The sequence below is a fragment of the Salvelinus alpinus genome, chromosome 21, assembly GCF_045679555.1.
Source record: "Salvelinus alpinus chromosome 21, SLU_Salpinus.1, whole genome shotgun sequence".
In the NCBI taxonomy this organism is placed as follows: domain Eukaryota; kingdom Metazoa; phylum Chordata; class Actinopteri; order Salmoniformes; family Salmonidae; genus Salvelinus; species Salvelinus alpinus.
Window position 1 is genome coordinate 50,933,196 of NC_092106.1, and position 27,641 is coordinate 50,960,836.

Consider the following 27,641-nt stretch of genomic DNA (forward strand, 5'->3'; position numbering starts at 1 on the left):
CAATAATACGGAAGCAGAGCGGTGGACAAAGAATACCGCACACACGCGGATAATATTGATACAATCCCACCAGAGAAGTATGTAAAAACAGCATTTTATTTACGTTACTTACCAAGCTATAAACGACACGTCAGCATTTTTTTTTTTTTTACTTCGTGTATTCAATATTTGATTACGTTAGTGAACAAGATTGTTTACAGTGGTTACACAGTTTCTTGTTTCATTATCAGACTGTCCGCTCAACCTGAAATAGAAGGTGAAACGTTTGGCTAGTAACCTATCTTTGGCTCAACTGTCAGGTGATACTCCAAGCCATCAAGTCAAATTGACTGACCACTTTATAAATAAAGTGATGTTATTCTTTATTTATTTAAACTTTATTTAACTTGGCAAATCAGTTAAATAACAAGTTCTTATTTACAATGACGGCCTACCAAAAGGCCTCCTGCAATGACGGCCTACCAGAAGGCCTCCTACAGTGACGGGGGCTGGGATAAAAAATACAACAAAAAATATATAGGACAAAACACATCACGACAAGAGAGACACCACAACACTACACAAAGAGAGACCTAAAACAACAAACAGCATGGCAGCAACACATGAAAACAGCATGGTAGCAACTCAACATGGCAGCAGCACAACGTGGTAGCTGCACAAAACATGGTACAAACATTGGGTGATAAAGACAGACCGATGTTTGAGATGGCTAGTATAAATCCAAAACAACAACATACACATGGATTGTAAATGCTTTCTTGTAATATATTCTTCTTCTTTCAGGTCAATGCCAGTGTGACAATGGATGGCTACTCGGTCCATAAAGTAATAGGTGAAGGGTCCTTTGGTCGAGCACTACTCGTCCAATCCAGAATCAACCATGAGAACTATGTCATGAAAGAGATACTACTCCCAAAGGTAGGTTACTATTACCATTTAAAAAAGCAATACAGTATACAGGTAATTGGCAAAGCAAAGGAAACACCAACATAGTGTCTAACAGGATGTAGATCCACCACGAGCAGCCAGCACAGCTTCAGTGCACCTTGTCACATTCCAGTGGGTCAGAAGTTTACATACACTAAGTTGACTGTGCCTTTAACAGCTTGGAAAATTCTAGAAAATTATCTAATGGCTTTAGAAGCTTCTGATAGGCGAATTGACATAATTTGAGTCAATAAGGAGTGTACCTGTGGATGTATTTTAAGGCCTACCTTCAAACTCAGTGCCTATTTGCTTGACATCGTGGGAAAATCAAAAGAAATCAGCCAAGACCTCAGAAAACATTTGTAGACCTCGACAAGTCTGGTTCATCCTTGGGAGCAATTTCCAAACGCCTGAAGGTACCACGTTCATCTGCATAAACAATTGTATGCAAGTATAAACACCATGGGCCACGCAGCCGTCATACCGCTTAGGAGGGAGACGTGTTCTGTCTCCTAGAGAAGAACGTAGTTTGGTGCGAAAAGTACGTTTGCAACTGCACATGGGGACAGAGATTGTACTTTTTGGAGAAATGTCCTCTGGTCTGATGAAACAAAAATAGAACTGTTTGGCCATAATGACCATCGTTATGTTTGGAGGAAAAAGGCGGAGGCTTGCAAGCCGAAGAACACCATTCCAACCGTGAAGCACGGGGGTGGCAGCATCATGTTGTGGGGGTACTTTGCTGCAGGAGGGACTGGTGCACTTCACAAAATTGATGGCGTCATGAGGAAGGAAAATTATGTGGATATATTGAAGCAACATCTCAAGACATCAGTCAGGAAGTTAAAGCTTGGTCGCAAATGGGTCTTCCAAATGGACAATGACCCCAAGCATACTTCCAAAGTTGTGGCAAAATGGCTTAAGGACAACAAAGTCAAGGTATTGGGGTGGCCATCACAAAGCCCTGACCTCAATCCTATAGAAAATGTGTGGGCAGAACTGAAAAAGTGTGTGCGAGCAAGGAGGTCTACAAACCTGACTCAGTTACATCAGCTCCGTCAGGAGGAATGGGCCAAAATTCATCCAACTTATTGTGGGAAGCTTGTGCAAGGCTACCCAAAACGTTTGACCCAAGTTAAACAATTTAAAGGCAATGCTACCAATTACAAATTGAGTGTATGTAAACTTCTGACCCACTGGGAATGTGATGAAAAAAATAATAGCTGAAATAAATAATTCTCTCTACTATTATTCTGACATTTCACATTCTTAAAATAAAGTGGTGATCCTAACTGACCTAAGACAAGGCATTTTTACTAGGATTACATGTCAGGAATTGTGAAATGTAGTTTAAATGTATTTGGCTAAGGTGTATGTAAACTTCCGACTTCAACTGTATGACTACTAATTTTTGGGGCCTTCCTCTGACACCGCCTGGTATAGAGGTCCTGGATGGCAGGAAGCTTGGCCCCGGTGATATACTGGGCCGTACGCACTACCCTCTGTAGTGCCTTGCGGTCGGAAGCCGTACAGTTGCCATACCAGGTGGTGATGCAACCCGACAGGATGCTGTCGATGGTGTAGCTGTAAAACCTTTTGAGGATCTGAGGTTGTTTGTGACATATTTTTTTCTTGCAGGGCAACATAACAGCCGTGGTAGTCAAAGATAATGACCTGCCCTGTATTTTTATACATATACCCTAAACATGATGTTCATTTCTTAACTCAGGAACCACACCTATGTTAGGGAAGCATACCAGACTCTTTGGTCCTTTTAAAAAACCTGTATGTAAAATATTGTTGTGCTGAAGTTTGGAAAATAAGTAAATGTGACTCCAGATGACAACATAATGTTTGTTTCCATCATTTCCCGAAGTGAAATCCGCTTCATGTTTTGTTTCCTTGCCGTTATACTAACGAGTATCGCGATACTGGTATTGTCCCGGACCTACTGTGTTGACGCACCTGCTTTCAATATACCTGTATATCTAGCTATATTACTTAGCATGTTTTCCTTTTGGCGCTAACCTACATGTGTGTGCATTTATCATAATAACTACATCTGATCCAGATGCGTCTACTTGCTGCTGAGCCTTCTTCGTGGCTTCTTAACACTGGACCAGCTCAGCACATATCAAAGCTGCAGGCTAAAGTTCAATCTAGACTTGGTTTCCTCTATCGTAATCGCTCCTCTTTCACCCCAGCTGCTAAACTAACACTGATTCAGATGACCATCCTACCCATGCTAGATTACGGAGACGTTATTTATAGATCGGCAGGTAAGGGTGCTCTCGAGCGGCTAGATGTTCTTTAACATTCGGCCATCAGATTTGCCACCAATGCTCCTTATAGGACACATCAATGCACTCTATACTACTCTGTAAACTGGTAATCTCTTTATATCCGTCGCAAGACCCACTGGTTGATGCTTATTTATAAATCCCTGTTAGGCCTCACTCCCCCCTATCTGAGATACCTACTGCAGCCCTCATCCTCCACATACAACACCCGTTCTGCCAGTCACATTCTGTTAAAGGTCCCCAAAGCACACACATCCCTGGGTCGCTCCTCTTTTCAGTTCGCTGCAGCAAGCGACTGGAACGAGCTGCAACAAACACTCAAACTGGACAGTTTTATCTCCATCTCTTCATTCAAAGAGTCAATCATGGACACTCTTACTGACAGTTGTGGCTGCATCACGTGATGTATTGTTGCCTCTATGTTCTTGCCCTTTGTTCCAATAATGTTTGTACCATGTTGTGTTGCTACCATGTTGTGTTGCTACCATGTTGTGTTGCTACCATGTTGTGTTGCACCATGTTGTGTTGCTACCATGTTGTGTTGCTACCATGTTGTGTTGCTGCCATGTTGTGTTTCTACCATGTTGTGTTGCTACCATGTTGTGTTGCTGCCATGTTGTGTTGCTACCATGCTGTGTTGCTACCATGTTGTTGCCATGTTGTGTTGCTACCATGTTGTTGCCGTGCTGTGTTACTACCATGTTGTTGCCGTGCTGTGTTGCTACCATGTTGTTGCCGTGCTGTGTTGCTACCATGTTGTTGCCGTGTTGTGTTGCTACCATGTTGTTGCCGTGTTGTTGTTGCCATGTTGTGTTTCTACCATGTTGTGTTTCTACCATGTTGCCATGTTGTGTTTCTACCATGTTGTGTCGCTACCATGTTGTTGCCATGTTGTGTTTCTACCATGTTGTGTCGCTACCATGTTGTTGCCATGTTGTGTTTCTACCATGTTGTGTTTCTACCATGTTGCCATGTTGTGTTGCTGCCATGTTGTGTTGCTATTATGTTGTTGTGTTGCTACCATGTTGCCATGTTGTGTTGCTACCATGTTGTTGCCATGCTGTGTTGCTACCATGTTGTTGTCGTGTTGTGTTGCTACCATGTTGTTGTCGTGTTGTGTTGCTACCATGTTGTTGTCATGTTGTGTTGCTGCCGTGCTGTGTTGCCATGTTGTGTTGCTACCATGTTGTTGTCATGTTGTGTTGCTGCCGTGCTGTGTTGCCATGTTGTGTTGCTACCATGTTGTTGTCATGTTGTGTTGCTACCATGTTGCCATGCTGTGTTGCTACCATGTTGTCGTGCTGTGTTGCTACCATGTTGTTGTCGTGTTGTGTTGCTACCATGTTGTTGTCGTGTTGTGTTGCTACCATGTTGTTGTCGTGTTGTGTTGCTGCCGTGCTGTGTTGCCATGTTGTGTTGCTACCATGTTGTTGTCATGTTGTGTTGCTACCATGTTGTTGTTGTGTTCCTACCATGTTGTTGCCAAGTTGTGTTGTTGCCATGCTGTGTTGCTACCATGTTGCCATGCTGTGTTGCTGCCATGTTGTGTTGCTACCATGTTGTTGCCATGTTTTGTTGCCATGCTGTGTTGCTACCATGTTGTTGTCATGCTGTGTTGCTACCATGTTGTTGCCATGTTGTGTTGCTACCATGTTGTTGCCATGTTGTGTTGCTACCATGTTGTTGCCATGCTGTGTTGCTACCATGTTGTTGCCATGCTGTGTTGCTACCATGTTGTTACCATGTTGTGTTGCTACCATGTTGTTGCCATGTTGTGTTGCTACCATGTTGTTGTCATGTTACCATGTTGTTGTCATGTTGTGTTGTGTTGCTACCATGTTGTGTTGTCATGTGTTGCTGCCTTGCTATGTTGTTGTTTTAGGTCTCTCTTTTTGTTTTTTTTTTTACCCCCTTTTCTCCCCAATTTTCGTGGTATCCAATTGCTAGTAGTTACTATCTTGTCTCATCGCTACAACTCCCGTACGGGCTCGGGAGAGACGAAGGTCGAAAGCCATGCGTCCTCCGAAGCACAACCCAACCAAGCCGCACTGCTTCTTAACACAGCGCGCCTCCAACCCGGAAGCCAGCCGCACCAATGTGTCGGAGGAAACACCGTGTACCTGGCCCCCTTCGTTAGCGCGCACTGCGCCCGGCCCGCCACAGGAGTCGCTGGAGCGCGATGAGACAAGGATATCCCTACCGGCCAAACCCTCCCTAACCCGGACGACGCTAGGCCAATTGTGCGTCGCCCCACGGACCTCCCAGTCGCGGCCGGCTGCGACAGAGCCTGGGCGCGAACCCAGAGACTCTGGTGGCGCAGCTAGCGCTGCGATGCAGTGCCCTAGACCACTGCGCCACCCGGGAGGCCAGGTCTCTCTTTATCTAGTGTTGTCTCTCTTGTCGTGATGTGTGTTTTGTCCTATATTTGTATTGTATTTATTTATATTTTTTTATATCCCAGGCCCCCGTCCCCGCAGGATGCCTTTTGCCTTTTGGTAGGCCGTCATTGTAAATAACAATTTGTTCTTAACTGACTTGCCTAGTTAAATAAAGGTTAAATAAAAAATGTATTCAAGTAATAACTGTCTTTTTCAGACACAATCCAAGATGGCGAACACCAGAAGAGAAGCTGTACTGCTGTCCAGGATGAAACATCCCAGCATAGTGGCCTTCAGGGACTCGTTTGAAGGTAGACAATTTCACTGTGGTTATCTTGATTTTGAAATGCAACTGCTTTGATACTGCCATCCTTGTCAGATTAATGTAATCCCACTGGGCAAAAACTGGTTGAATTAATGTTGTTTCTCCACGTCATCTCAACAACAAAATGTAATGAGATAACATTGAATCAACACGGGAAAAACTGATTTAGATTTGAAAAGTCATCAGTAAGGGCATTGTATATAATTTTTTCACCCAACTTTTAACCTAAATCCAATGACATGGTGTCATTTTTTGGTTGATTTCATGTTAAATTCACATTAGTTGACAACTCAACCAAATGTAAATCAAATCGAGACGTTGAACTGACGTCTGTGCCCAGTCGAATGCTTTTGTTCTGCTTATTTATGTAATCGGGTATGGGTGGCTTATGAATGTGATATGTATATAGAAAACCCTTCCAGATAAAGTAGAGTGTCTTGTCTCCTGTAGGTGACGGCCTCCTCTACATAGTAATGGAGTTCTGTGGTGGTGGAGACCTACTACAGAAGATACAGCAACAGAAAAACACGCTGTTCTCACAGGATACAGTAGGACACCTTAATTAATCAATTAATGGATTCATTAGGTAATTAGCTAACTCAGCCAAATGCAAATATCTAATAGTAGACCAGTAAATGGTTACCCACTGTTTTGAAAACACGAACTGGTACGAACTGGTACAAACTGGTACGAACTGGTACAAACTGGTACAAACTAACTGGTAAAAAAAGCCAACTGACATTTACTCCTGATTATTATTTGACCATGCTGGGCATTTATGAACATTTGAACATCTTGGCCATGTTCTGTTATAATCTCCACCCGGCACAGCCAGAAGAGGACTGGCCACCCCTCATAACCTGGTTCCTCTCTAGGTTTCTTCCTAGGTTCTGGCCTTTCTAGGGAGTTTTTCCTAGCCACCGTGCTTCTACACCTGCATTGCTTGCTGTTTGGGGGTTTAGGCTGGGTTTCTGTACAGCACTTCGAGATATTAGCTGATGTACGAAGGCCTATATAAAAAAAAATTAAAAACTTGATTTGATTTGGTAAGGCTATGACGAACATGGAATTTTGAATGACTGTAATTGGCCAGCCAAATGACCGTGGTCTCCGTAATAACCATTCGAATAGCAAAAATATATATATTTTCACGACCGTTCAATAGTTTGGGGTCACATAGAAATGTCCTTGTTTTTGAAAGAAAAACAATTTTTTTTGTCCATTAAAATAACATCAAATTGATCAGAAATACAGTGTAGACATTGTTAATGTTGTAAATGACAATTGCAGCTGGAAACGGCTGATTTTTTAATGGAATATCTACATAGGCGTACAGAGGCCCATTATCAGCAACCATCACTCCTGTGTTCCAATGGCACATTGTGTTAGCTAATCCAAGTTTATCATTTTAAAAGACTAATTGATCATTAGAAAACCCTTTTGCAATGATGTTAGCACAGCTGAAAACTGTTGGTCTGATTAAAGAAGCAATAAAACTGGCCTTCTTTAGACTAGTTGAGTATCTGGAGCATCAGCATTTGTGGGTTCGATTACAGGCTCAAAACGGCCAGAAACAAAGACCTTTCTTCTGAAACTCGTCAGTCTATTCTTGTTCTGAGAAATGAAGGCTATTCCATGCGAGAAATTGCCAAGAACCTGAAGATCTCGTACAACACTATGTACTACTCCCTTCACAGAACAGCGCAAACTGGCTCTAACCAGAATAGAAAGAGGAGTGGGAGGCCCCGGTGCACAACTGAGCAAGAGGACAAGTACATTAGAGTGTCTAGTTTGAGAAACAGACGCCTCACAAGTCCTCAACTGGCAGCTTCATTAAATAGTATCCGCAAAACACCAGTCTCAACGTCAACAGTGAAGCGGCGACTTCGCGATGCTGGCCTTCTAGGCAGAGTTCCTCTGTCCAGTGTCTGTGTTCTTTTGCCCATCTTAATCTTTTATTTTTATTGGCCAGTCTGAGATATGGCTTTTTCTTTGCAACTCTGCCTACTAATATGATGAGCCAGCTAATATGGTGACAATGATGTAGGCTGTGTGTAGCGGTTATGGTATAAATTATTGCACACAATACCAGGCAGCCGATCCAAGTCCATTCTATTCATTGTTTGCTACAACACCTTACTTGTTTTAGCAAAGGGCAACACAGTTTCATCACATTGTTAAGAGTCCAGTCCTGCCTTCCGAGTGGTGCAGTGGTCTAAGGCGCTGCATCGCAGTGCTAGCTGTGCCACCGGACATTCTGGGTTCGAGTCCAGGCTCTGTCGCAGCCGGCCGCGACCGGGAGGCCCATGGGGCGGCGCACAATTGGCCCAGCGTCGTCCGGGTTAGGGAGGATTTGGCCGGCACGGATATCCTTGTCTCATCGCACACTAGCGACTCCTGTGGCGGGCCGGGCGCAGTGCACGCTGACCAGGTCGCCAGGTGTACGGTGTTTCCTCCTACACATTGGTGCGGCTGGCTTCCGGGTTGGATGGGCGTTGTGTCAAGAAGCAGTGCAGCTTGGTTGGGTTGTGTTTCGGAGGACGCGTGGCTCTCGACCTTCGCCTCTCCCGAGTCCGTACGGGAGTTGCAGCGATGAGACAAGACTGTAACTACCAATTGAATACCACGAAATTGGGGAGAAAAAAAGGGGTGAATTTTTTTTTTTTTAAAGAGTCCAGTCCTATGACAGTTATTTTATTTTCATTAACGGTCTCCATCCATAACAGTCAGTTAGTCCCTAACTTGTGTATTCTCCGAAACAGGATCCCACTCAGACTGTATTTCATGTCTATGTGTTACTAGATTCTGAAGTGGTTTGCTCAGATGTGTTCAGGTACGATGTACGTCCATGACAAACGGGTTTTACACAGGGATCTCAAGTCCAAGGTAAGGTCCAGAGTTTTTACATAGCTACTGTTTCTGATCGGCAACACATATCTTTCCTTTTAAAGGTCACAGTGTGAGTTGCAGACATGACGTTTTATCGTCCTGTTGCTGCCATTTTTTTGTTGTTGACATTTTCATGTACATTTCTCTTGAAGGGGAGAATGTACCTGAAGAATACTTTGTAAATAATGAACAATATTTTCCCAAATCCTGCTATAACAATTGGATGATTTTGGGTGTTTCAGTAAGCAACAATTTGATGCCTTCATTTGCGTTAGACTACTTTATTCAAAAAAATATATATATTTTTTTTTGTTGTCAGTCCACAGGTCAAGTGTAATTGTTATTTACCCAAGTTCTCTCTCAACTCCGGGAAACACCCGCAAGCAATTTGTTGTTGTTGTTGTTGGCCTGATGCAGGACTCTAGTGCAAGATGAGAGAGACTCTCAGACTGAAACATTCACACCGTTAATTTACACAAGGATATTCTAATAGCTAGGCTAGGTTGTGAAAGATCCCCCAATTTTCCGCTCACCGGTTTAGACTACCGATTAGATCAGCGTTCTAACTCACCCTGGTGTGGCGCAATGACAGAATGACGCAATTCACCACCATCTGCCATCCTCTACCACAAACTGTTGCGGCAATAAGCTCGAAACTTTTAATTTTGAGGAACCACTTTATGTATTGTAAGCCTATGTCTGAGGAAGCATTTAAAGTGATAGAAGGAATCCGTGGGAGTTGAAGTTCTGTCGTTTTTTACTGTACAGTTTTTTTTTCAGCGATTTCCTTCTGGTTTCTCCTCAGAATATCTTCCTGACAGACAATGGGACGGTGAAGCTGGGTGACTTTGGCTCAGCCTGTGTTCTAAACAGGTACCAGAAGATGCTTCGCGCGCTAATACTGTTTCTATATTACTATAATTATACACTGAGTGGACAAAACATTTAGAACAACTTCCTAATATCTAGTTGCCACCCCTCCCCCCCCCTTTCGACCTCAGAACAGCCTCAATTCATCAGGTCATGGACTCTACAAGGTGTTGAAAGCGTTCCACAGGGATGCTGGGCCATGTTGACTCCAATGTTTCCCACAGTTGTGTCAAGTTGGCTGGATGTCCTTTGGGTGGAGGATCATTCTTGATACACACGGGAAACAGTTGATTGTGAAAAACCCAGCAGCGTTGCCGGTTCTTGACACAAACCGGTGCGCCTGGCACCTACTACCACACCCCGTTCAAAGGCGCTTAAATCTTTTGTCTTGCCCGTTCATCCTCTGAATAGCATATTTACACAATCCATGTCTCGATTAAAAATCCTTCTTTAACCTGTCTCCCCGCCTTTAACTACACTGATTGAAGTGGATTTAACAAGTGACATCAATAAGGGATCGTAGTTTTCACCTGGTCAGTCTACGTCGCGGTAAAGAGCAGGTGTTCTTAATGTTTTGTACACTCAGTGTATGTAATCATTTTTAGATGTCATTTCTCATTGCTTTAAACGATGTCCTGTGTTCTCTGTCACAGTGCGAAGGCCTATGCTCACACATACGTCGGAACGCCTTACTATGTTTCTCCAGAGATCTGGGACAGTAAGCCGTACAACAATAAGAGGTAGGGTCATAATAACCTGTACAATGTACATCCCTATTGTATTGATCAATGATTTATATTTAAACAATAAGGCCCGAGGAAGGTGTGGTAGATGGCTAATATATCACAGCTAAAGGACACGGGATACAGACCTTAGCCGTGGTATATCGGCCATATACCACAACCCCCCCCGAGGTGCCTTATTGCTGATATAAACTGGTTACCAACCTAATTAGAGCAGTAAAAATGTTTTGTCATACTCGTGGTATACGGTCTGATATACCACGGCTTTCAGCCAATCAGCATTCAGGGCTCAAACCACCCCGTTTATAATTCTGATTAACAATCTATTGTATAGAAATATCATATTTGTGGATGATCTATTTCGTAATAGTTTCAATGTTAAACTTAGGGATGTGTTAACTCTGTCAGTGTTACAGTGATGTGTGATTCCCATGCCATCTCTCATCTGTGTGTGTGTGTGTTACAGCGATGTGTGGTCTCTCGGCTGTGTACTCTACGAGCTCTGCACCCTGCGACACCCGGTACTCACACTCTCTCACATACTGGTCTGTCTAAATATTGTGTGTGTGTCTGTGTGTGTGTGTGTGTGTGTGTGTGTGTGTGTGTGTGTGTGTGTGTGTGTGTGTACACAGTGGTTCAGCTGACTCCTGGCTCACACTGCAAGAACCATTGTTTCATAGTGAGGGAAGGACGGTGTCTTCAGCAGAGTTGAGTTAGGACATGTGTATGTGTCCCAGCCCAGGGAACTGTAGCCTGTAGCAGAGTTGAATTAGGACATGTGTATGTGTCCCAGCCCAGGGAACTGTAGCCTGTAGCAGAGTTGAGTTAGGACATGTGTATGTGTCCCAGCCCAGGGAACTGTAGCCTGTAGCAGAGTTGAATCAGGACATGTGTATGTGTCCCAGCCCAGGGAACTGTAGCCTGTAGCAGAGTTGAATCAGGACATGTATATGTGTCCCAGCCCAGGGAACTGTAGCCTGTAGCAGAGTTGAATTAGGACATGTATATGTGTCCCAGCCCAGGGAACTGTAGCCTGTAGCAGAGTTGAATTAGGACATGTATATGTGTCCCAGCCCAGGGAACTGTAGCCTGTAGCAGAGTTGAATTAGGACATGTGTATGTGTCCCAGCCCAGGGAACTGTAGCCTGAAGCAGAGTGTCAGTCTGGAGCTGTAGCCTGTAGCTGTAGCCGTAGCTTTCTGGAGCCAAAACTGTCTGGAGCCGTAGCTGTCTGTCTGTAGCCTGTAGCTGTCTGTCTGTAGCCTATAGCTTTCTGAAGCCGTAGCTGTCTGGAGCCTGTAGCTGTCTGTCTGGAGCCGTAGCCTGGAGCTGTCTGTCTGGAGCCGTAGCCTGTAGCTGTCTGTCTGGAGCCTGTAGTAGCCTGTAGTTGTCTGTCTGGAGCCGTAGCCTGTAGTTGTCTGTCTGGAGCCGTAGCCTGTAGCTGTCTGTCTGGAGCCTGGAGCTGTCTGTCTGGAGCCGTAGCCTGTAGCTGTCTGTCTGGAGCCGTAGCCTGTAGCTTTAGCCTGTAGCTGTCTGTCTAGAGCCGTAGCTGTCTGGAGCTGTAGCCTGTAGCTTTCTGGAGCCTGTAGCTGTCTGTCTGGAGCCGTAGCCGTAGCTTTCTGTCTGGAGCCGTAGCCTGTAGCTGTCTGTCTGGAGCCGTAGCTGTCTGTCTGGAGCCGTAGCCTGTAGCTGTCTGTCTGGAGTCGTAGCCTGTAGCTGTCTGTCTGGAGCCTGTAGCTGTCTGTCTGGATCCGTAGTCTGTAGCTGTCTGTCTGGATCCGTAGTCTGTAGCTGTCTAGCTGTCTGGAGCATGTTTTTTTTATTTTTTTATTTATTTTACCGTTATTTTACCAGGTAAGTTGACTGAGAACACGTTCTCATTTGCAGCAACGACCTGGGGAATAGTTACAGGGGAGAGGAGGGGGATGAATGAGCCAATTGTAAACTGGGGATTATTAGGTGACCGTGATGGTTGAGGGCCAGATTGGGAATTTAGCCAGGACACCGGGGTTAACACCCCTACTCTTACGACAAGTGCCATGGGATCTTTAATGACCTCAGAGAGTCAGGACACCCGTTTAACGTCCCATACGAAAGACGGCACCCTACACAGAGCAGTGTCCCCAATCACTGCCCTGGGGCATTGGGATCTTTGTTTAGACCAGAGGAAAGAGTGCCTCCTACTGGCCCTCCAACACCACTTCCAGCAGCACCTGGTCTCCCATCCAGGGACTGACCAGGACCAACCCTGCTTAGCTTCAGAAGCAAGCCAGCAGTGGTATGCAGGGTGGTATGCTGCTGGAGCATGTAACTGTCTGTCTGGTGCCTGTAGCTTTCTGTAGGCGTAGCTGTCTGGAGCCATAGCCTGTAGCTGTCTGTCTGGAGTCGTAGCTGTCTGTCTGGAGTCGTAGCCTGTAGCTGTCTGTCTGGAGCCGTAGCCTGTAGCTGTCTGTCTGGAGCCGTAGCCTGTAGCTGTCTGTCTGGAGCCGTAGCTGTCTGTCTGGAGTCGTTGCCTGTAGCTGTCTGTCTGGAGCCGTAGCCTGGAGCTGTCTGTCTGGAGCCGTAGCCTGTAGCTGTCTGTCTGGAGCCTGTAGCTGTCTGTCTGGAGTCGTGGAGCCTGTAGCTGTCTGTCTGGGAGCCGTAGCTGTCTGTCTGGAGCCGTAGCAGTCTGTCTTGTGTTTCCAGGAGTCCTCCTAAACCTCTGTTCTCCCTCCCCGTCTCAGTTTCAGGCTCCTAGTTGGAAGAGTCTGATCATGAAGGTGTGCTGTGGTTCCTACCCTCCTCTTCCTCAACATCTGCCCTATGAGCTGCACTACCTGGTCAAACAAATGTTCAAGACCAACCCCAAAGACCGGCCGTCCCTCCACACCATCCTCACGTCTCACCGCGTAGCCAGTCTCCTGCACAGACACCTGCCCAACAAGGTACTACATGTAAGCCCAGTTCAGAACCACATCCCTACCCACAAGACACCGGTGCTTCGATCCATTCATTAAAATCAGAATTTAACCAAAAACTTGATTTTTTTGTGGCTACCTGGACCTACCATTTTGGGTTTTGAAGTATTGAATCCAAACCATATGATTTGGTGATTTTGAAAAGTATTTTAATTAACCTGAAAAGGGTGAATGGAAGAAGTGCTCGTCATTTCAAACAGGAAGCCTAAGAAGCAACAAAAAATAATGATTTAGGCTATGCTATTTTTAATTATTTCAAGGCTATAGCCTACGAAGAAATACATTGTGAAGAATTTGTGAGTGGGACACGAGGCTGGCAGGGAGTCAGGGACATTAAGCGCACAGCATTTTAACAACATTTTGTTGTATTAAATCATGATAGTCTATATATAGGCTGTGACTGAAATTAAACGAAAAAATACCTTGTTAGGCTGAAATGCCTTTGAATTCATTTTTAGAAACACCCTTTTGGCTGGAGTCTACCCTCTCCTCACAGAGCCACTTGGAAATGATACACACCCTTTTGGCCGGAGTCTACCCTCTCCTCACAGAGCCACTTGGGAATGATACACACCCTTTTGGCTGGAGTCTACCCTCTCCTCACTTACAGAGCCACTTGGGAATGATACACACCCTTTTGGCGGGAGTCTACCCTCTCCTCACTTACAGAGCCACTTGGGAATGATACACACCCTTTTGGCCGGAGTCTACCCTCTCCTCACAGAGCCACTTGGGAATGATACACACCCTTTTGGCTGGAGTCTACCCTGTCCTCACTTACAGAGCCACTTGGGAATGATACACACCCTTTTGGCGGGAGTCTACCCTCTCCTCACTTACAGAGCCACTTGGGAATGATACACACCCTTTTGGCCGGAGTCTACCCTCTCCTCACTTACAGAGCCACTTGGGAATGATACACACCCTTTTGGCCGGAGTCTACCCTCTCCTCACTTACAGAGCCACTTGGGAATGATACACACCCTTTTGGCCGGAGTCTACCCTCTCCTCACTTACAGAGCCACTTGGGAATGATACACACCCTTTTGGCCGGAGTCTACCCTCTCCTCACAGAGCCACTTGGGAATGATACACACCCTTTTGGCCGGAGTCTACCCTCTCCTCACAGAGCCACTTGGGAATGATACACACCCTTTTGGCTGGAGTCTACCCTGTCCTCACTTACAGAGCCACTTGGGAATGATACACACCCTTTTGGCTGGAGTCTACCCTCTCCTCACTTACAGAGCCACTTGGGAATGATAAACACCAGCCTCACCAATCTTAACCCCGGAAGTCAGCCTCACCAATCTTAACCCCGGAAGTCAGCCTCACCAATCTTAACCCCGGAAGTCAGCCTCACCAATCTTAACCCCGGAAGTCAGCCTCACCAATCTTAACCCCGGAAGTCAGCCTCACCAATCTTAACCCCGGAAGTCAGCCTCACCAATCTTAACCCCGGAAGTCAGCCTCACCAATCTTAACCCCGGAAGTCAGCCTCACCAATCTTAACCCCGGAAGTCAGCCTCACCAATCTTAACCCCGGAAGTCAGCCACACTAATCTTAACCCCGGAAGTCAGCCGCTCCAATCTTTACCCGGAAGTCAGCCTCACCAATCTTAACCCCAGAAGTCAGCCGCTCCAATCTTTACCCGGAAGTCAGCCTCACCAATCTTAACCCCGGAAGTCAGCCACACCAATCTTAACCCCGGAAGTCAGCCTGTGTGTCGGAGGAAAGCCTTTTCACCTGATGACCGTAGTCAGCCTGCAGGCGCCCGGCCCGCCACAAGGAGTCGCAAGAGGGCGACAAGCCAAGTAAAGCCCCCCCCCGGCCGAACCCTTCCCTAACCCGGGGGATGCTGGGCCAATTTTGCACCTCCCTGTGGGACTCCCGGGCGCGGCCGGTTGTGACACAGCCCGGTTGTGACACTTGCGGTCAGAGGCCGAACAGTTACCGTACCAGGATGCTTACAATGGTGCGGCTGTATGACTTTTTTGAGGATCTGAGGACCCATGCCAAATATTCTCAGGGGGAAAAGGTGTTGTCGTGCCCTCTTCACGACTGTCTTGGTGTGTTTGGACCATGATAGTTTGTTGGTGATGTCGATGTTAATGGGGTCCTGTACGGCCCTCTTTTTCCTATCGTCCACGATCAGCTCCTTTGTCTTGCTGACGTTAAGGGAGAGGTTGTTGTCCTGGCACCACACTGCCAGGTCTCTGACCTCCTCCCTATAGGCTGTCTCATCGTTGTCGGTGATCAGGCCTACCACTGTTGTGTCGTCAGCAAACTTAATTATGGTGTTGGAGTCATGTTTGGCCATGCAGTCATGGGTGAACAGGGAGTACAGGAGGGGACTGAGCACGCACCCCTGAGGGGCCCCAGTGTTGAGGATCAGCGTGGCAGATGTTTTGTTACTTACCCTTACCACCTGGGGGCGGCCCTTCAGGAAGTCCAGGATCCAGTTTCAGAGGGAGGTGTTTAGTCCCAGGATCCTTAGCTTAGTGATGAGCTTGGAGGGCGCTATGGTGTTGAACTCTGAGCTGTAGTCAATGAATAGCATTCTCCTTTTGTCCAGGTGGGAAAGAGCAGTGTGGAGTGCGATCGAGATTGCATCATCTGTGGATCTGTTGGGGCGGTATGCGAATTGGAGTGGGTCCAGGGTGTCTGGCATGATGGTGTTGATGTGAGCCATGACCAACCTTTCAAAGCACTTCATGGCTACTGACGTGAGTGCTACGGGTCGGTAGTCATTCATGCAGGTTACCTTGGCGTTCTTGGGCAAAGGGACTATGGTGGTCTGTTTGAAACATGTTGGTATTACAGAATCAGACAGGGAGAGGTTGAAAATGTCAGTGAAGACACTTACCAGTTGGTTCGTGCATGCTTGAGCACGTTTCTGCCTGCCCTTTCTCTCTTCCTCTCTCTCTCTCTCTCTCTCTCTCTCTCTCTCTCTCTCTCTCTCTGCTTGCTCGGTCTCTCTCTCTCTCTCTCTCTCTCTCTCTCTCTCTCTCTATCTCTGCTTGCTCGGTCTCTCTCTCTCTCTCTCTCTCTCTCTCTCTCTGCTTGCTCGGTCTCTTTGCTAATGATGCAAGTGTGTGTTCAGTCTTCGGTCTGTTGGGAAGTAGAATATCCTAGCCTATTCATGGCACCACCTTCGGGATACAGCGGTATCTTTGGGTCAGTCTTGCGAGCACGGGTTAGACAGCTCTATATTACAGTAGGCGACCAGTAGCCTTTTTTCGATGACCCTTTTCATACATAATGGAATGTGGCCTCTTGAAAGTATATAGCAAGTCTGTCTGTTAGGGTAAGCTACACAACGTTTTATTTTTAAAAAACGGCGACAGGAAACCTTCTTCTCTGGAGATATGAACAGGCATTTTACTGGTCTGTAAAGACATGAGGTTTCTTGAAGAGGGATTAACGTAGAGGCGACCTGTCAATCAAAACAATATGGAGCTGCTGCTGTGCGCAGGCCAATCTCTCCTAAGAGAAAAAGTACATTTTAAAGTTTGTTAAATACCATGACTTACCAAGACATTTAGTAAAAATAAAACACATCTAGCTACCATAAAGAACAACACAGCAGCACATCAATCAGCGACGTTTATTGTTATCAGGGTAAAAAAAATACATTGTGATCAAATGTAGAATTGACCATACTTCAGCACCGAGTTTTACTTTGCTACAGCCCAGCTGCAGTGTCTGTGAGTGGGAGGTGACCCCATGACAGTCTCCTGCAGAGGGTTGTGTGTCTGCCTGTCTGCCTGCCTGCCTGTCTGTCTGTGTGTCTGTGGTATGTGTCTGTGGTATGTTTCTGTGGTATGTTTCTATGGTATGTTTCTGTGGTATATTTCTGTGGTATATTTCTGTGGTATGTTTCTGTGGTATGTGTCTGTGTCTGTGGTATGTTTCTGTGGTATGTGTCTGTGGTATGTGTATGTGTCTGTGGTATGTGTCTGTGGTATGTGTATGTGTCTGTGGTATGTTTCTGTGGTATGTGTCTGTGGTATGTTTCTGTGGTATGTGTCTGTGTCTGTGGTATGTTTCTGTGGTATGTGTCTGTGGTATGTTTCTGTGGTATGTTTCTGTGGTATGTGTATGTGTCTGTGGTATGTTTCTGTGGTATGTGTCTGTGGTATGTTTCTGTGGTATGTTTCTGTGGTATGTTTCTGTGGTATGTTTCTGATTCTGCATGTTGCTTTCTGGATCTGTAGGAGTCGGAGAGGAGAACAGGGAGATGGAGGAGAGAGGAGGGGGAGAACAGGGAGATGGAGGAGTCGGAGAGGAGAACAGGGAGATGGAGGAGAGAGGAAGGGGAGAAGGTCGCCTCACTCCTGGGGCAGAAGACCCTCATGACAGACTCTACCCTGGAGGGTAAGGAGACGATTTAAGACCCATTCAGATATATTATTCATTTCATAGTTTCATAGTGAGATTGAACTGCAGGATCCTAGTGTGAAGACGAGCAGGTTGAGTAGGAAATTAAACATCATTTATCATCAATTTATAAACCTGTTATTCTTTACATACCAATGCAAATATGGTAACACTTTATTTTACGGTGTGTGTATATATACATATATATACATATATACACAAACTACTACGTATTTACTATATATTACGCGGTAGAGTGGTAATAACAGTCGTAACCTGTGAATTACTGTGTTTCTGTGAGATTCATTTGAATTAAACTAAACATTGTAATCCATCCTGTCTCTCCATGTAGGACTAGTCCTTTAAGCCCCTCATGGTAAAAGTGTCCTTGTGTGAAAAACAGTTTTTTTTGCCATACACACCCCTATTCAAGTACTGAAACAATGCTTGACACACCCCTAGATAGGTACTGAAACAATGCTTGACACACCCCTAGATAGGTACTGAAACAATGCTTGACACACCCCTAGATAGGTCCTGAAACAATGCTTGACACACCCCTAGATAGGTACTGAAACAATGCTTGACACACCCCTAGATAGGTCCTGAAACAATGCTTGACACACCCCTAGATAGGTACTGAAACAATGCTTGACACACCCCTAGATAGGCCGTCTAGTGGCTCGGGGAACAAAACATCTATATTTTGGATCCATGGCCAGGAAACTCCCCACACCTTAATCCCATTGAGAACTTGTGGTCAATCCTCAAGAGGTGGGTGGAAAAACAAAACCCCACAAATTCTGACAAACTCCAAGCATTGATTATGCAAGAATGGGCTGCCATCAGTCAGGATGTGGCCCAGAAGTTAATTGACAGCATGCCAGGGCAGATTGCAGAGGTCTTGAAAAAGAAGGGTCAACACTGCAAATATTGACTCTTTGCATCAACTTCATGTAATTGTCAATAATAGCCTTTGACACTTATGAAATGCTTGTAATTATACTTCAGTATTCCATAGTAACATCTGACAAAAATATCGAAAGACACTGAAGCAGCAAACTTTGTGGAAATTAATATTTGTGTCATTCTCAACTTTTTAGCCACGCCTGTGTGTGTGTGTGTGTATATATATATATATATATGTATGTATGTATGTATATATGTATGTATATGTATGTATATGTATGTGTATGTATGTATATGTATGTATGTATATGTATATGTATATATATGTATATGTATATATATATGGAAGTTGAACGTGTTTGATCATGTCTTCATACAGGTCTGGAGTTCCGTGTGGCCCCTGCTGAGGCCCCTGCTGAGGCCCCTGCTGAGAGCAGCACCAGTAGAGAGCAGCGTGGCCCTCGTAGACAGTGGGCCCCAGGCCCCTCAGACACAGCTCTACAGGTGTTGGCTAGCACAGACCTCCTCTCCTCTGGGAGTCTGGCAACTACAGGCCAGACACATTCAGGTATGCAGGTACTCTCACTGAGACAGGCCAGGCACACCCCTATTCAGGTACTGAAACAATGCTTGACACACCCCTAGATAGGTACTGAAACAATGCTTGACACACCCCTAGATAGGTACTGGAACATTGCTTGACACACCCCTAGATAGGTACTGGAACAATGCTTGACACACCCCTAGATAGGTACTGAAACAATGCTTGACACACCCCTAGATAGGTACTGGAACATTGCTTGACACACCCCTAGATAGGTACTGGAACAATGCTTGACACACCCCTAGATAGGTACTGAAACAATGCTTGACACACCCCCTAGATAGGTACTGAAACAATGCTTGACACACCCCTAGATAGGTGCTGAAACAATGCTTGACACACCCCTAGATAGGTACTGGAACAATGCTTGACACACCCCTAGATAGGTACTGGAACAATGCTTGACACACCCCTAGATAGGTACTGAAACAATGCTTGACACACCCCTAGATAGGTACTGAAACAATGCTTGACACACCCCTAGATATGTACTGAAACAATGCTTAACACACCTAGATAGGTACTGAAACAATGCTTGACACACCCCTAGATAGGTACTGAAACAATGCTTGACACACCCCTAGATAGGTACTGAAACAATGCTTGACACACCCCTAGATAGGTACTGAAACAATGCTTGACACACCCCTAGATAGGTCCTGAAACAATGCTTGACACACCCCTAGATAGGTACTGAGACAGTGCCAGACACACCCCTAGATAGGCCCTCTCACTGAAACATACGAGAAAGTAACTTTGTCGTCATACAAACATCACAGGACATCCAGGCACACTAAAACAACGTAGAATGAACATCCACACTATATATTTGCAATCAACATTTGAGAAGTGATGTTTTGAGTCACTAAAGTGTTCACGAACATTTGAGTCCTACAATCTGCCCTCAGATTTCACCATTCAATAAAATAAAACGTTTTTAAATTATTTTTTTAAACTATGAATATATCCATTAATTCTGTAGAGAACAGAGAGCGGAAACGATGGGACAGGAGTCCACCAGAGAAGCTACTCAGATTGCTCGAGAAAGCCCAGCTCAGCACCGCTTTCAAAACCTACTCCATACACACAGAAGGTAAGTCCTGTTTAGAGGGGAATCTTTCTAGAAAACATTTACAGTATAATTTACTTGTCTACCACGTGGTTGGTCATGTGTGCTGAATCCTTATTTCTGATTGGAGGTAATCGATGTAGATCTCTCAACAACCTATTAGTGATAGATGCAGTTTACACCTCTTCCATTTGCTTCCATCTCTACTGTTATGACTTACTGTAAGGTTCTACCACAGCTATTTAAAGCTACGATACACTACATGACCAAAAGTATGTGGACACTGCTCGTTGAAAATCTCATTTCAAAATCATGGACATTAATATGGAGTTGATCCCCCCCTTTGCTGCTATAACAGCCTCCACTCTTCTGGGAAGGCTTTCCACTAGATGATGGAACATTGCTGTGGGGACTTGCTTCCGTTCAGCCACGAGCATTAGTGAGGTCGGGCAGTGATGTTGGGCGAATAGGCCTGGCTCGCAGTCGGCATTCCAATTCATCCCAAATGTGTTCGATGAGGTTGAGGTCAGGGCTCTGTGCAGGCCAGTCAAGTTCTTCCACACCGATCACGACAAAACCATTTCAATATGGACCTCGCTTTGTGCACGGGGGCATTGTCATGCTGAAACAGGAAAGGGCCTTCCCCGAACTGTTGCCACAAAGTTGGAAGCACAGCTTTCATGATTTTCCAGGAGTTATTAGTTCAGCGCAAGACGAACTGCCTCTCCCGCCAAATTCAGAAACCAAGGCAGCACTGAAGATGAGAGATTTGTTTTCACATGGCTAACGGCTAGCAAGTATTTTATTTTAAAAAGGTTCAGGAGGATGTAAAATGTCATCAGAAAATAAATATCTTCGCAGGCTTTATGTGATGGTTTTCCTAACAAAGACACAATCATTTCAAAGATAGATTGACCTGCCTTTGTCTGCCAGAACTGTTGAAAGGTGCGTTACCCGAGATGGTTGAAAATGTCAAGGAGCTGCAAACTGTTGCGTTAAAAACTATTTTTAGTTTTTAGTTTAATTTGTTTAGTGTGGCTCTTGATGAGAGGGGATGTGATTGACAGTTGTTGTAAGATACTGTGACTCCGAGCAGGTACTCGAGCAGGTACGTGAGCAGGTACGTGAGCAGGTACGTGAGGAACTGCCTTGTCTGGTACTAATAGATGCAGCAAAAGCCTTCACAGATCATTTTGAGGAGAGGAGGTGTCGATTATTAAAAACCTATTCTCTATTACAACTGACGGTGCCCCCCCCCCCCCCCACCCCCCCATAAAGGACTCGCAAAGGTAAGATGACCTGCCCCGTGGTTAAATTGTCACTTATTATTCACAAAGAGAATCTGTGTTCCAAGATCAAGCCTGTGCTGCTAATGGTCAGCGCCTCTGTTTAGCGAGCTATGGAATTCTGCCGTTTGTGAGCAATTAGATATTCAATAGGCACAATTAGTTGTAAAATGCACGTATGAAAATCATAACGGACACACAGATCATCTGTCCGTAACCTGGCACACAGATCGCCTGTCCGTAACCTGGCACACAGATCGCCTGTCCGTAACCTGGCACACAGATCGCCTGTCCGTAACCTGGCACACAGATCGTCTGTCCGTAACCTGGCACACAGATCGTCTGTCCGTAACCTGGCACACAGATCGTCTGTCCGTAACCTGGCACACAGATCGTCTGTCCGTAACCTGGCACACAGATCGTCTGTCCGTAACCTGGCACACAGATCGTCTGTAAGTAACCTGGCACACAGATCGTCTGTAAGTAACCTGGCACACAGATCGTCTGTCCATAACCTGGCACACAGATCGTCTGTCCGTAACCTGGCACACAGATCGTCTGTCCGTAACCTGGCACACAGATCGTCTGTCCGTAACCTGGCACACAGATCGTCTGTCCGTAACCTGGCACACAGATCGTCTGTCCGTAACCTGGCACACAGATCGTCTGTAAGTAACCTGGCACACAGATCGTCTGTCCATAACCTGGCACACAGATCGTCTGTCCTTAACCTGGCACACAGATCGCCTGTCCGTAACCTGGCACACAGATCGTCTGTCCGTAACCTGGCACACAGATCGTCTGTCCGTAACCTGGCACACAGATCGTCTGTCCGTAACCTGGCACACAGATCGTCTGTCCGTAACCTGGCACACAGATCGTCTGTCCGTAACCTGGCACACAGATCGTCTGTCCGTAACCTGGCACACAGATCGTCTGTCCGTAACCTGGCACACAGATCGTCTGTCCGTAACCTGGCACACAGATCGTCTGTCCGTAACCTGGCACACAGATCGCCTGTCCGTAACCTGGCACACAGATCGCCTGTCCGTAACCTGGCACACAGATCGCCTGTCCGTAACCTGGCACACAGATCGTCTGTCCGTAACCTGGCACACAGATCGTCTGTCCGTAACCTGGCACACAGATCGTCTGTCCGTAACCTGGCACACAGATCGTCTGTCCGTAACCTGGCACACAGATCGTCTGTCCGTAACCTGGCACACAGATCGCCTGTCCGTAACCTGGCACACAGATCGCCTGTCCGTAACCTGGCACACAGATCGCCTGTCCGTAACCTGGCACACAGATCGTCTGTCCGTAACCTGGCACACAGATCGTCTGTCCGTAACCTGGCACACAGATCACCTGTCCGTAACCTGGCACACAGATCGTCTGTCCGTAACCTGGCACACAGATCGTCTGTCCGTAACCTGGCACACAGATCGTCTGTCCGTAACCTGGCACACAGATCGTCTGTCCGTAACCTGGCACACAGATCGTCTGTCCGTAACCTGGCACACAGAAGAAATTTTAGGGTAAATTGGCACCCCTGGTCTAGAATGTAATTTGGTCTACCACTGCTGTTTAAAGCTACAGTATGATGATGATGATGATGATGACTATGAGTTGTACTGCTATATCAACGTGACCACTGCCCTGACCCTGTGGTAGCCAAGTTTTAGAGCGTTGGGTAAGTAACCCGAAAGGTTTCTGATTTGAATCCCCGAGCCCTTGAGCAAGGCACTTAAACCCTAATTGCTCCTGTAAGTCGCTCTGCTAAATGACTAAAAATGTCATGATATGATCACTAACTCTTGACACATGACGAGCCTGCGTGTGGTTGGTTTGATGCACGTTAACTTTAGAGGGACTCATGGAGTTGTATGGAGTCATATCTTGGTCAGGTCGCAGTTGTAAATGAGAACTTGTTCTCAACTAGCGTACCTGGTTAAATAAAGGTGATTTAAAAAAAAATAAAAAATAAGTATCATTCCCTATAGTGCCCCGAGTGCTTGGGTACCTGCAATATTTTTCAATGTTTTTTGGTGGGGGGGAATTGAGCATTCCAGGATATAATATACACTGAGTGTACAAAACATTAAGAACACCTGCTATTATCCATGATATAGACTGACCAGGTGAATCCAGGTGAAAGTTATGATCCCTTATTGATGTCACTTGTTAAATCCACTTCTATCAGTGTAGATGAAGGGGAGTAGACAGGTTAAAGAAGGATTTTTAAGCATTGAGACAGATGACAGAGTATGTGTGCCAATCAGAGGAAGAATGGACAAGAAAAAAGATTTAAGTGCCTTTGAACGGGGTATGGTAGTAGGTGCCAGGCGCACCGGTTTGTGTCAAGAACTGCAACGCTGCTGGGTTTTTCACGCTCAACCGTTTTTCCCGTGTGTATCAAGAATGGTTCACCATCCAAAGGACATTCAGCTAACTTGACACAACTGTGGGAAGCATTGGAGTCAACACGGGCCAGCATCCCCGTGGAACGCTTTAGACACCTTGTAGAGTCCATGTCCTGATGAATTGAGGCTGTTCTGAGGTCAAAGGGCAGTTCAACTCAATATTAAGGTGTTCTTAATGTTTTGTCCACTCAGTGTACATTTACACTCATCCTGATTTAGGACTAGGCACTGATTTTATCGGGTCCAAAATGTAACGGATGTGAAATGGCTAGCTAGTTAGCGGTGGTGCGCGCTAATAGCCTTTCAATCGGTGACGTCACGTGCTCTGAGACCTTGAAGTAGTGGTTCCCATTGCTCTGCAAGGGCCGCGGCCTTTGTGGAGCGATGGGTAACGACGCTTCGTGGGTAACTGTTGTTGATGTGTGCAGAGGGTCCCTGGTTCGCGCCCGGGTCGGGGCGAGGGGACGCCATAAAGTTAAACTGTTACACAAAGTAGGGCCCTAGAATGTAGGGAACAGGGCCTTGTACCACACTACAGAGGTTTAAAACATGTCCCTCTCCCCCAGGTGAAGACCCTCTGGTAGGTCCCCTGTCCCGGGGAGGAAGGGACGACACAGACGGACCGACAGCTGGACAGACAGAGGATGAAGAAAGGCTGCAACCGCGCTCTGATGACGAGGATACGTGAGTCCTCCCGGAAGCCCATTGGCCAGACAAAGACATAAGGTGTATCCCAACAGGAACCCTATTCCCCATATAGTGCACTACTTTTGACCAGGGCCCTATGGGCCTGTACCACTATGAAGGGAATAGGGTCTCCTTTGGGACAGAGAGAGTAGAAAGTAGTATCACCATTAGACTATACTGCCCTAACAAGCAAAAAGAGAGTAACTGCTCATTTGGTCTAAAATGAGTTAATGTCATTTTTACATTAAATACATGCTTAATCATGTGGACAAATATCCTGCCTCTATTGTGTTTTGGAGATATTGGGGGTCATGTTAGCAGTAACTGCATAAAGTTACTGTGAAACCAAGGTAAATAAAAGCCATTTTTCCCTCAGTTCCACACTATGATCAGTTACTGTCTTTTTGCTTGGTAGGGCAGTACTGGTCCCTCTGATGCATTGAATGAGTTAAATAACTAATGTTTTAGTGGGATCCTATTGACCAGTCCATACCCATCTATTCTGTGAATATTTATTCTTTAATTTGGGAATGTATGTATCAGAGTAGGAGGGCTGTTTTTTAGGATGAGTTGTGACCTTTTAAATAACAATGAATAAGACAACATGGACATGGGGGGGGATCCATGCTTGATACATACAGTGGCCTGTTTTCTAACAATCCCCATGTCCTATTCTCAGAGACTTTGAAGAGGACTGTCCCTGTGACTGGATGGATGAACTAGAGCAGATGTCTATGGACCAATGATGTTACCTAGCGGTCTGCCTACCTAGCGGTCTGCCTACCTAGCGGTCTGCCTACCTAGCGGTCTGCCAAGCTAGCGGTCTGCCAAGCTAGCGGTCTGCCAAGCTAGCGGTCTGCCAAGCTAGCGGTCTGCCTACCTAGCGGTCTGCCAAGCTAGCGGTCTGCCAAGCTAGCGGTCTGCCAAGCTAGCGGTCTGCCTAGCTAGCGGTCTGCCAAGCTAGCGGTCTGCCTAGCTAGCGGTCTGCCTAGCTAGCGGTCTGCCTACCTAGCTATGTCCACTACAGTAGGCTATGTCCACTGTCTACAGGATGTCACTACAGTAGTCTATGTCCACTACAGTAGTCTATGTCCACTACAGTAGTCTATGTCCACTACAGTAGTCTATGTCCACTACAGTAGTCTATGTCCACTACAGTAGTCTATGTCCACTGTCTACATGATGTCACTACAGTAGTCTATGTCCACTACAGTAGTCTATGTCCACTACAGTAGTCTATGTCCACTACAGTAGTCTATGTCCACTACAGTAGTCTATGTCCACTACAGTAGTCTATGTCCACTACAGTAGTCTATGTCCACTACAGTAGTCTATGTCCACTGTCTACATGATGTCACTACAGTAGTCTATGTCCACTACAGTAGTCTATGTCCACTACAGTAGTCTATGTCCACTACAGTAGTCTATGTCCACTACAGTAGTCTATGTCCACTACAGTAGTCTATGTCACTACAGTAGTCTATGTCCACTACAGTAGTCTATGTCCACTGCAGTAGTCTATGTCCACTACAGTAGTCTATGTCCACTACAGTAGTCTATGTCCACTGCAGTAGTCTATGTCCACTGCAGTAGTCTATGTCCACTACAGTAGTCTATGTCCACTGCAGTAGTCTATGTCCACTACAGTAGTCTATGTCCACTACAGTAGTCTATGTCCACTACAGTAGTCTATTTCCACTACAGTAGTCTATGTCCACTGTCTACATGATGTCACTACAGTAGTCTATGTCCACTACAGTAGTCTATGTCCACTACAGTAGTCTATGTCCACTACAGTAGTCTATGTCCACTGCAGTAGTCTATGTCCACTGCAGTAGTCTATGTCCACTACAGTAGTCTATGTCCACTGCAGTAGTCTATGTCCACTGCAGTAGTCTATGTCCACTGCAGTAGTCTATGTCCACTACAGTAGTCTATGTCCACTACAGTAGTCTATGTCCACTACAGTAGTCTATGTCCACTGTCTACATGATGTCACTACAGTAGTCTATGTCCACTACAGTAGTCTATGTCCACTACAGTAGTCTATGTCCACTACAGTAGTCTATGTCCACTACAGTAGTCTATGTCCACTACAGTAGTCTATGTCCACTGTCTACATGATGTCACTACAGTAGTCTATGTCCACTACAGTAGTCTATGTCCACTACAGTAGTCTATGTCCACTACAGTAGTCTATGTCCACTACAGTAGTCTATGTCCACTACAGTAGTCTATGTCCACTACAGTAGTCTATGTCCACTACAGTAGTCTATGTCCACTGTCTACATGATGTCACTACAGTAGTCTATGTCCACTACAGTAGTCTATGTCCACTACAGTAGTCTATGTCCACTACAGTAGTCTATGTCCACTACAGTAGTCTATGTCCACTACAGTAGTCTATGTCACTACAGTAGTCTATGTCCACTACAGTAGTCTATGTCCACTGCAGTAGTCTATGTCCACTACAGTAGTCTATGTCCACTACAGTAGTCTATGTCCACTGCAGTAGTCTATGTCCACTGCAGTAGTCTATGTCCACTACAGTAGTCTATGTCCACTGCAGTAGTCTATGTCCACTACAGTAGTCTATGTCCACTACAGTAGTCTATGTCCACTACAGTAGTCTATTTCCACTACAGTAGTCTATGTCCACTGTCTACATGATGTCACTACAGTAGTCTATGTCCACTACAGTAGTCTATGTCCACTACAGTAGTCTATGTCCACTACAGTAGTCTATGTCCACTGCAGTAGTCTATGTCCACTGCAGTAGTCTATGTCCACTACAGTAGTCTATGTCCACTGCAGTAGTCTATGTCCACTGCAGTAGTCTATGTCCACTGCAGTAGTCTATGTCCACTACAGTAGTCTATGTCCACTACAGTAGT

At 45.7% G+C, this 27,641-nt stretch overlaps 1 protein-coding gene across 3 annotated transcripts; it reads left to right on the forward strand.

Moving 5' to 3' along the window:
• nek3 (NIMA related kinase 3) lies at positions 1 to 27,641 on the forward strand. 3 transcript variants are annotated; one of them, XM_071358136.1, is made up of 14 exons: positions 1 to 77; positions 784 to 918; positions 5,823 to 5,916; positions 6,381 to 6,478; positions 8,733 to 8,816; positions 9,625 to 9,692; positions 10,343 to 10,429; positions 10,899 to 10,953; positions 13,155 to 13,364; positions 17,607 to 17,766; positions 19,058 to 19,246; positions 20,265 to 20,375; positions 24,627 to 24,744; positions 25,427 to 27,640. In XM_071358136.1, the coding sequence occupies exons 2-14, from the start codon at positions 802 to 804 to the stop codon at positions 25,491 to 25,493; spliced, it is 1,458 nt and encodes a 485-aa protein (XP_071214237.1). In that variant the 5' UTR covers positions 1 to 77; positions 784 to 801; the 3' UTR covers positions 25,494 to 27,640. The 3 variants fall into 3 exon arrangements, with proteins under 3 accessions (XP_071214237.1, XP_071214235.1, XP_071214236.1); XM_071358134.1 differs by lacking the exon at positions 1 to 77 and adding an exon at positions 91 to 666 and having other exon boundaries at positions 25,427 to 27,641; XM_071358135.1 differs by lacking the exon at positions 1 to 77 and adding an exon at positions 93 to 666 and having other exon boundaries at positions 13,155 to 13,355; positions 25,427 to 27,639.